Source organism: Petaurus breviceps, unplaced genomic scaffold (assembly GCF_028583685.1).
Source record: "Petaurus breviceps papuanus isolate PSGF00001 unplaced genomic scaffold, PetGlider_PUasm1.0 189, whole genome shotgun sequence".
In the NCBI taxonomy this organism is placed as follows: domain Eukaryota; kingdom Metazoa; phylum Chordata; class Mammalia; order Diprotodontia; family Petauridae; genus Petaurus; species Petaurus breviceps.
In genome coordinates, this window is record NW_027185809.1 from 6,035,506 (window position 1) to 6,046,762 (window position 11,257).

Here is an 11,257-nt window from a genome sequence, read left to right on the forward strand (position 1 = left end):
CCCTAGCATTTCTTTTCATTAATTCCCTTGATATTCTGGACCTTTTGTTCTTCCAAATGAATTTTGTTACTAATTTTTCTAGCTGTATAAAGTATTTTTTGGTAGATTGGTTGGTATGGCACATGGAAAGAGCTTTGACTGGAATTTAGGAGCTTCACTTCTAGTCTCACCTGCGCCCATAATGAGTTACATAGTCTTGGGCAAATCAGTTCACCTCTCTATGCCTTGTTTCTTTTCATCTACAAAATGAGTCCTGGATTAGAATTCTAAGGTCCCCTCTAGATTTAAATTCAAAGACTTGGAAGAAAATTTTACTATATTCAGTCATTACAAAGGATGACAGTTATTTTTGGTTATAATGAGGGTTATAATGATGCTTCTTTGATACTTGAGCTTTTGCCCAATAACACTACTTCCTAATTATTACATGAGAAATTTTAAACTACTTTCAATTCTACAAAGTGACACAGTTTTCAAAAATGCATCATGATAAAAAGAAGATACTCCTTATTCTAAGAAAATTTTAGTAGCCAGCTATAAAAAATGTTTAGAGGACGCTTTTGGATTTTTCTTAAAAGTAACCTTCCAAAATAGGAAAACGATCATATGCATATTTTTTTTTTGTAAAATTGGAAACTTCTAGTGCTCCCATATACTACATAGTATAAATATACATATTAAAATTCAGCATCTAGAATCTTCAGCATAATAATAATTTTATGTACTTTTGCAGAATAAGAGATTATACTTGGACCATGAATGAAAATAATTTAAATGAAAGTATATGAACTTTTAGCCTTTAAAATGATTTTCAAAACTTCTACAAATTGAAAAAAGAAACTCTTCAACTTTTAAGAATTTCAAACACATTAATTTTAGCTATATAACATGGAAATTTTGTTTTAACAATTTGTTTTAATGCTATACTTCAAGTTGTCTTTCAAATAAGATATTATTTAATGACTTCTGCTCCCACCCTATTCCCAATATTTGGTTACTTAAAATTAAATGACAATATTTTGGAAAGAATGAATAATAATGTATATATTCCATTGGTAGAAATATGCATATAGGTATGTATATGCATATGTGTGTATAGCTTCGCTTCTAATCTAAATAGTAATGCCCTTGGGGAGCAAAATATTTTTAACATTAAAGTTCTTTTAAGTAATATCTTTTCTCCAAAATCAAGAGTCCTAATGTACCATTTCTCATAGTACCAACTAGCAACATGGGATAGCAGTTTCTTCCTTGTATAATGTTACTTACAAGAGTAGAGAACTTGGAACCACACATATTATAGATATAGATATAGATATAAAAGCATGAGGACAAATTGGCTGATATCTTTGTGAACAATATGACTTGCTGCTGTAGCATAAAAACAGTTGCTATTCTTAATGAGCAGAACTGGGCTGAGCAATTTGCATTTTAAGATCTATTGAAAATAAAATTAATGTGGTTTGTTTTATTTCCTTTCTTTAGTGCAACATAATATTTCAATAATACCTACCTACTTTTATCACAATTTTATGGAGCAAATCCAAGTCAGAGCTGCTAGGAAGATGGGGGTTCCCAGTGGCCATCTCAATGATCATGCAACCTAAAGCCCAAATGTCCACAGGTCTAAAACCAGAAAAATGGCAAATAACTTTTCAATGAGGAACTAAACAAGAAAGTTTCATTTAAGAAATGGTAATCTTTAATTTACCAAGGATCAAGCTTGACAATCTTTAATTTACTAAAAATCAACTAAAGAAATGAAAGTTATAAAATAGTTATAATTTCTATTAAATCACAACATGATCTTTTAAATACAAAAATTCCCAGTTATACTTAAATATAATCATTCTTTATTTAGGTATAAATCAATTTGCTTTGATTTAAATTGCCTAGAAGTACTATAGCAATCCAGATGATAGCTAAGTCACTATATTAAAATAACTGCAGAATTAGTGCATATAGTTGAATTTGAACAATTGTGTTCTATTACTCATCATGTACTTAAGGACAGAAAAATAATTACCATAGTAACTCATTCCCTAATATCTTCTAGTATACATGTAATTTATTAATCTTAACTCATTTCTAATATGAGATAAGAACCAGACATTAGTCCCCAGCAGCATGAAACAGGATCTAGGATTTTTTTTTAAATAAGCAATTTTTAAAACATCATTATTTAAAGAGAAAAAAAGAAGAAAAATCAAGTAATTTACATCATCATAAAATAATCCTATATTCTATTATACTGAGCACTTGCCACAAAAGCAGCACAATTAAATTCATATAACAATGAATCAGGAATAAAGAGGCTAACATCAGTGTGTACAATTTTTCAAGCTCCAACAGTATGCATGCTATTTAATGATGAAATCGAAAGTCAGAAGTAGCTTACTTCTCAGAATTTCTAAGAAGTAATGGTGGGGGGCAGGTAGGTGGTACAGTGAATAGAGCACTGGCCCTGGAGTCAGGAGGACCTGAGTTCAAGTCCAGTCTCAGACACTTAACACTTACTAGCCATGTGACCTTGGGCAAGTCACTTAATCCCAATTGCCCTGCCTTACCCCCTCCAAAAAGAAAAAAAAAAGTTAAAAAAAGAAATAAATGGTGGTTTGTTGCTTTTCTTGCAAGTTTACCATTAAAAATAATCTTTTCCTCAAAACTTAAAAGTATCTCTATAGAATGCCATACATAAAACTCATCCTCCACTTCTGAGACATCTACCCAAATTTATTCTAGTTTGCTCATTCACAGATGAATAGCTAGGGAGCACTGGGAATTGTATTTTTCTCCCTGAAAATTCCTTGGATATATACTTCTTATTGGTATTGATACCCTATTATTTAACAATTGAAGAAAAGGAAGGCATATCATCTTAATTGTACTGAGTAGATAGTGTTTAATAAATGGTTGCTGACTGATTAGCAATAACTAAAGGCACAGAAGACTCTATCTGGTTAATTGTTGCTGTATCTGGTTAATGGTTGCTTAAGCCTTTCATAATATTTGGCTTGATTAGAATGTTCTTGTTTGCTATTGAAATAATCTCACAGTAACTAGAATATTCACCAATATCCACAGTATTTCTGCTCAATTTTAGATGTTGGAAAAAATCAATGTCATTCTGAAGGGCTCTAAATGTAGCAACTGTTGTAGGAATACCAGAGTTATGAGCACTATGAATAATTTTCTTCAAGCATTAACCTGACAAATGATTTCAGAAAAGATGAAAATCTTTTGAAATTTAAAACAAGTTCCCTTCTAGCACCTTTATTTAGATGGAGGTTCAAAAAAAACCTGGAGTTTCCCCATCAGAGTGCTCATTCCTAGGAAGAATACAGAAAATGGTTCCATTTTAACATTCATCTTTTTTTCTTCACATTTATATATAAAAAACTTATTCCCTTCATATTTTTCTATGTTTCTTATCCAGCTCTCAAATTCTATAATCCTATTTTTGCCTCAAATTGTAAATCCACTAGAGACCAGGCAATTTTCTAACCTTAGAAGAGCACAACGTGAACAGATAAGTTCAGTTATAAAGAATCAATACAAAACAAGGGCCACACTTTCCCCTCCAAATCTGGCTTGTATAAAATCTAAGCATATCTTATGAGTACTACTTTCTAGTGTAGCAAGAGACGAAATGGGGAACCTCTGATTTTCTGCACTAGAGCACAGAGAGCAGGATATGTGCTCTGGCCCCTTCCTCTTATGGAATGAGGCTACTCTAGTGTCTTCTTCAAAGTCCCTTTCTTCATGAAGAGTGACTGCCATCTCACAGTAGACCTACCTTGATCTGGAGTAGAGTCTGAGTGATCCAGAGTAGTCTCTCATTTGACTTCAACAGTCCATACCTGAGAGATGTTTGGGAACCCCACAAAGCCATTTTCTGTTTCATTAGCATGCTCTCCATGCTCATAGAATCTTCTCTACCAGATCAACTGTACCAGTTTAGAGTGACCTGGGAAACTGTTCCTTTTGGTCATTCAGTCATAGTTACATCCCCTGAGAACTTGAGTCAAACTGGTATAATCCATGTGCACAGTCCACAAGAGGAATGAGAAGAAACAGCTCCACTGACTTTAGGATTCCTTTCCTGTTTTCTCTCCCTTGGATCCAATGGGATCTACTTGTAGCCACTGTGTTAAGTACAATACTGAAAACCACTTGATCCCCAAACAGTCCAAGGTATCTTAAACTCATGGCATGTTGTACTGGTCCATCTTAGTTATCTTATTCAGTGACCAGTAGTCTATAGATATATATGTATATGTGTATGTTTATGTGTGTGCATCTGTGTGTGTGCATCTGAGTCTTATGAATGAGGTGTGTGTGTCTGTGTGTGTGTGTATACTGCACAACTCAAGGATGATGGCATTCACAAACAGTTCTTTCAAACATTTGGGGGGAATTTTCTACATCTAAGAAGGCTCTCTCCTGAGGTCACTCTTGAAAGGATGAGGAGTTGTTGAGTTGGATTCTCTGTGCTATGTCTCAGGCATACCCCACATTCTACTCAGGCACTGAGTACACTGTAGCATTGACAATTTGCCTCAAATGATCATTCTGTTACATAAGCACTAGAGAGTCATGAGAGTCAAACTTTTATGGTTCACTCTTAAGATAGAGGCAGGTCTATTGAGAGATGGCCTAGTAAGTAGAACCACCCCTCCTACAAAGGGGAAAGAGGGTTGAGGCCAGAGGATATAGCAGCTTCATATAGAATAGTAAGGGGCAGTGTGCATGTCCAGTTCCGTAAGACATACCTCAGTCCTTCAAATCAGGGGTTCTTCTGATCACTTCTGCTACACATAAACATTGTATGTATATACATATTTATTTCAAAAAAGATGTCATATATATTAGACCAATATAGTAACTAGACACTTAATACATGAAATTGGAAATTTATTTCTGAATTGGTAGTGAAGTAAATTAGTTATACAAATTTCCCAAGAATATAATGGCAGAAGGAGTTACTAGTAGGCACAGAGTAGGGCAATGAACTAGAAGGCTTAAGGTATGCACTGATGTCTTATAGGGAGATTCAGAACTAGCTGGCTGCTACCATCCCTGCTACAATCATTCAGAAGAAGAAACGGAAGAAGTAGTAAGCTGGTATCTCTTGGGCCTCCCTTAATGTACAAGACCCAGAAATGCTTCCCAATCCTGGCCATGTTAGATGTGTCTTGTTGCAAGGGTGGAGATCAGAAAAGTATATTATGGGAAAATAAAGAAGGGAAGAAAAGTGGAGCAAATATTAAAACATACTTACTTTCCATAAGTAGTATCTTTTAATACTAATTCAGGCGCTCTATACCAGCGGGTAGCCACATAGTCCGTATAAACGTCCCCAGGGGCTGCTAATGTCCGAGCAAAACCAAAATCACAGAGCTTAGTAATTCCAGACTGAGATACTAAAATATTCTCAGGTTTTATATCTCGATGAATAATCTAAAAACAAACAATAATCATCTTAGATAAATTAAGTTTCAATAACTAGGCATATTCTCTAATTTCTCTATATATGGCAGTTACATATACCACCAGTTAAAGTAGTAAAGCTTTTCTCTACAGATGGAAAGGATGCTCAATGTCTATGTTATGTATTAAGTTTCTAGTTCCTGGTCCCCTACCCCATTTCCCTACATTAAAAAGAATTTAGGAAAAGATATACTGTCACAAAAAGTCAGTGACATTCACTAAAGGAAAAACAACTAAGCATTCCAATTTACTGTGAAATACTTTGGAATACACAGGAAAATTTATTCAAAGTAAGAAATGTGGGGTCTTTTCTTGGCTGTAAAACTACCTTGCTGTTATCTGACTCTAAGCCTTATTCTCCCTATAAAAAATGGGCAAAATATTAACATAGGGCAGATTTGTTTTCAGTGAGTAGGACCATTAAGAAAAAATGGATTATGCAAACCTACTTAAAAGAAAGTGAAAAGCTTTGTTTATAGAATACCTTGGCATTCTGAGAAGCAAAAACTTCAGTTTTAACTACTCTTTATAGCAATTTGAACTTTGAAAATATTTTTTTCTCATAATTTACCTATTTTTAATATAAACCTGTTTATATACATACATGTTTGTTCTTTGATCCCTTTCCAACTCATTGATGTTAAACTGTGAATATTTTTTCTTATATTCTAACACATTTCAAAAAACAGTTGAAATTGAGAACTTTACAATATATTTGGCATTTTTATCCTTTTTAATGTAAGAAATTAGGTAAGATTTGATGAAATAAAGTTAGTTTTATATCAAATTAACAAATTTTTATTTTGTTTTCTGTGCCTGAGAAACAAGGGAATGGGTAGGCATATGGGAATTCAATGTTCATTTATTAAGCAAATATTTATGAAGTACTTCCTTGTAAATACCTGTGTTTGGTGTTCAGAACATCTAATAAAGGCATTTAAGGACAGGTAGGATTTTTGACAGGTAAAAATAGACGGGTGACGTTGCAGGAGAAGATATCAGCATGAGCATAGTCATTGAAAAGTCTAGTCTGGCCACAGTGTAGTATATAATGAGATAGCATAATAAAGAGGAATAAACACCAGTAAGGAAACCTGGTTTCAATCCTGGCTCCAACATTTACTAGCTCTGTGACCTTGAGCAAGTCACCTAATTTCTCTAAGGCCAAACATCTTTACCTGTAAAGGGATAATACTATCTACCTCACGGGATTGTTTTTAGGAAAGTACTTCAAAAACCTTAAAGCACTAAGTAAGCATGAGTTATCATTACATGAAGAATAAAGCAGTTACAAGTATGTATACCATGCTCTGCTCTCTTTTGGAGCAAGGACAGGCTAGAGGTAAGAAGCCTCATTGCTACCTACCAGTGGTTATCTCATTTTATGATAAGAGTAACTAACTTAGAGTTGTTAGATAAGATCTAAGCTTTACTAACCACTCACCTCCATTCACAAAACACCTTAGAGATATTTTAAAATGTGATTTGCACGTCAATTAAATTCCATTTTAAATATATGTACATGTGTACACATAATACATACACAAAACGTGTATATATGTGTGTATCCCTCTATATGAATGAGAGACGATGTGAGCTGAGCTATTAGAACGAGAGCTGCTCTTGGAGCCGTGAAGATCTAGGTTCAGGTATTGCCTTGGACCTGTATTCACTGCATGACCTTGGACAAGTCACAAACTCCCTGTGCTCTCGGCAGATCTCTCTGACTAAAAGCTGCAGAGGAGCCAAACTGCATTGATAAAGTTCCTTACCAGGAGATCTTTACACCTGTGGAATCACAAGTCAGTCCCAATTTCTATTCCTATATTGTCATACCCCAAATCTTATGTTCTTATTTATATATGTAAAGATTAATCAAACAAAATAATTGACTAGAATCTGAATTAAATGACAATTTGATACTATTATATTTTGAACTTCAATTTTGTAGAACTATATGGTGCAAGAATATGCAGGTCAATACTACATTCTAACTTACAATTCTATTGCTCCATACAACTTTATATGCTTGAATTTAAACATCCTTCAAAATAAGGAAAAGCTCAACTTTTTACTATCTGACAATCTTGGAAAGATTTGCAGTTCTGAATCATGTTAAAGATTCTATTAATTAAGCTTTCCATGTATTTGTCAAATCTTTACATCCAGCACAATGTGGAGACAATTAGATGTGAATGTAGCACAAAGAGTGACAAGTGTCCAGAGAGACAGAGACACACAGAGAACAGATACTGAATGAAGATGTTTGCGAAAGACCACAAATCAATCTTATGATCAGTCTTCTGATTTTAACATAATCTCAGAACACTTCTTTCAGATGGAAGAAGATGGTCTTAAAATGAATTAAATCAAACTCCTAAAACAAGAACCAAGACAGGACTCAGAAAGAATCATAAATTAGGGAAATATGTGTTGCATCCTTCAGGTTTCTTCCTCCACATTCTAAGGCCACATCTACATTCACAATAGTTTCATTTTGAGAACCTTTTTCTTGGATTATCTCTTTATGGGGGAGGGAAAAATAAGGGAAACAAACATTTGTATAAAAATTTGTAAATATTTCAACTATATAAATGTTTTAGAAAAATCCAACTGATTCAGTAATCCCAAAGACTTTTTTAAGCCACTACAATGAAAACAGCAGCTTTTTATTTGAAAAGTCTGAGATATTAAGATAAGGTTTTTATTCAGAAAATGACAATTTGACAATGAAATCAACGTGGTCCAGCCATAAACCATGATACCCTGGCAATATACATACAGCTCTGTATACTGCAATATCAGTGTGGGTACTCCCTTTAACACTGTAGATCACATTCATACCTTTTCATCCTATGTGACTCTGGTGCATTTTATTCTTCAGTTGTTTCAGTAGTATCCAACTCTGTGACCCCATTTGGTGTTTTCTTGGCAAAGATACTGGAGTAGTTTGCCATTTCCTTCTCCAGCTCATTTTACAGATGAGGACCTGAGGCAAACAGGGTCAAAGGACTTGCCCAGGGTCACACAGCTAGTATCTGGCTAGTAGACAGATTTGAACCCACAAAGATGAATATTCCTGACTCCAGACCTGGCACTCTACTCACTGTGCCACCTAACTGCCTGACTCTTGTGCATGTCCTCCTATAAATCTACCTCAGAGAGTACACCCAATGTGCTCAGGACCTTCCTCTAGGTCTCTTAACACTGAATGGATAGCAGTGTATCATTTGAATTGTCTACCTATTATCCCTTGGTCTTGCTAAATGACCTACTCATCTGCTTTTCTCGTCTTACATCTCTCCAATTATATCTTTTATGCCACTCTTGGCACATGATTCATTGGTAATGTGCTGCAGCATATTTATGCCCACTAAATCTCTCTCCATTGCCCTTCATGTGGCCTGCAACATTAATTCCTCAGAGACTGGGGATATTTAATGATTTACAGTCATATAACATCACGAGAAGAATAATGGTGTTAAAAATTTAGGATCTTGTGTCAATGAGAAAGTCAGGGTCTTTAAAAGCATTGTGTGATTTCCCAAAGACAAGCCAGCCTGCTAGCTTCCTATTATTCAATTGTGGGTCCCATTCCTCATCCATCTGCAGTGTCTAAGATATATGTACTGATGGACCAACTCAATGGGCTGTCCATTCAATTGCTTATCATAATCTGGTCTTCATCTACTTGTTTTTTTTTTTCCTGTGTGAACAGTTAGGTCAAATTCTTTTGCATGACTATGGAATTTCATTTAGGATGCTCTGCAATATTCTAAGCCTCAATGCAATCAGCATAAAGTCACTCACAAATAGGAGCTCTGGAGGACATCACTGTCCATGGGTGATAACTGACATTTGGACTTTCCATGACACCTCTGGGAAACATATCATCTGTTTTCTTACTCAAATGAAAACAATCAGGAGGTTGAGTAAAGTCATCTGTTTTTACACTTTTTTTTTTTTTGCTTTTTGGAGGGGGGAAGGGCAGGGCGATTGGGGTTAAGTGATTTGCCCAAGGTCACAAAGAGGACTTTGGCCCCTAAAAAGCCCCATTCCACTGGAGGAGGTTCCATAACTGACCCTAATGACTAAATGACTCCTACAGTGAGGGCTAAAGTAAGCGTTAAGTGTCTGAGGCTAAATTTGAACTCAGCTCCTCCTGACTCCAGGGCTGGTGCTCTATTCACTGTGCCACCTAGCTTCCCCTGTTTTTAAACTTTTCAAGGAATATCATACAATTTTGATATATGATTTGGAAAACACATTGTGGGAAAAAAATCTTCAAGGCAGCATTTTGATCTACCAAGTCAAAAAATGTTTTATCTTGTATTATCTGTACATTTTAGTAAACTGTGTGACTGTAAGAATAGGTAACATTCTTTTTTTTCCATTTTTCAAATGCTTTATTAACTTCTGATTTACATCATTCATTTAGTCCCACAGGATATCCCCTCCTTCAATCTGCTCTCTCCCATATTTTCTCCCATACCCCTTTCGACTTTTCTAGTAGGGCATGGTGGATTTCTATGCCCCAGTGCCTTTATATCTTATTTCCCAATTACATGTAAAATAGTATTAATAATAGTATATATATATATGTATATATATATTTAAACATTTTATTTTAAAACTTTGAATTCCAAATTCATTCCCTTCCTCCCTTGTCACCCACCCTTACTGGGAAGATAAGCAATTCAGTATAGGTTGTACATGTGTAGCTAATGCAAAACAATAACATAGTAGATATATTATAAAAGACTGACTATATTTCCCTCCCTCCTATCCCACCTCCCACTTGTTCTATTCTCTACTTTGATCCCATCCCTTTTCAAAAGTGGGTGCTTCCAACTTCCCTCCCCCCCCAGCCTGCCCTCCCTTCCATCATCCCCCCTCTCATCACCTTCCCCCTACTCTCCTGGAGGGTGAGATACCCTATTTAGTGTGTATTTCATTCCCTCCTCAAGCCAAATTCAATGGGAATAAGGCTGACCCATTCCCTTTTGTCTTCCTATTCTTCCCCTCCATTGTAACCATTTTCCCTTGCCTCTTCTATATGAGATAGTTTACCCCAATCTGTCTCTCCCCATCTCCTCTCATTATATTCCTCTCTCTCCTCTTTATTTCAACATTTAAGTATAATCCCTTCCTATTAAATTGGTCCTGTGCCCGCTATCTATGTATACCTGTAAACAGATATACACACATTCACATATGTATTCATATGCCCATATACCCTCATATATAGACACAGATATGTATTTATACATACACACACACACACACACACACATATATATATATATATATATATATATATATATTTCTACTCCCTTCAACATTTTCATACTGAGAAAAGTTTCATCAGTTACAATTATTGTTTTTCCATGTAGGAATGTTAACAGTTTAACTTGGATAAGTTCCTTATGATTCCTTTTCCCTGTTTACCTTCTCATGCTTCTCTTGCTTCTTGTGTCTGAATGTCAAATTTTCTGTTCAACTCTGGTTTTTTCAGCAAGAATGCTTGAAAGTCCTCTATTCCACTGAATGACCATATTTTCCCCTGAAACATGACACTCAGTTTTGCTGGGTAGGTGATTCTTGGTTTTAATCTCAGCTCCTTTGACCTCTGGAATATCCTATTCCAAGCCCTTCAATCCCTCAATGTAGAAGCTGCCAGATCCTGGGTTATCCTGACTGTGTTTCCACAACATTCAAATTGTTTCTTCCTGGCTGCTTGTAATATCCTCTCCTTAATCTGGGAATT

The 11,257-nt window shown here is 35.2% G+C and overlaps 1 protein-coding gene across 6 annotated transcripts in view; it reads right to left on the reverse strand.

The window, feature by feature from the left end:
• The window catches only part of CDKL3 (cyclin dependent kinase like 3), a 90,517-nt gene that overhangs the window by 38,848 nt on the left and 40,412 nt on the right, over nucleotides 1-11,257 (reverse strand). For 5 of the 6 annotated variants that reach the window (XM_069091842.1, XM_069091840.1, XM_069091839.1 and 2 more), the window contains 2 exons: nucleotides 5,282-5,460; nucleotides 1,514-1,626 (listed from right to left, as the gene is read on the reverse strand). In XM_069091842.1, the coding sequence (XP_068947943.1) occupies nucleotides 1,514-1,626; nucleotides 5,282-5,460 (292 nt within the window). The remainder of the gene's footprint in view (nucleotides 1-1,513; nucleotides 1,627-5,281; nucleotides 5,461-11,257) is intronic. The other variant, XM_069091841.1, reaches the window with a different exon arrangement.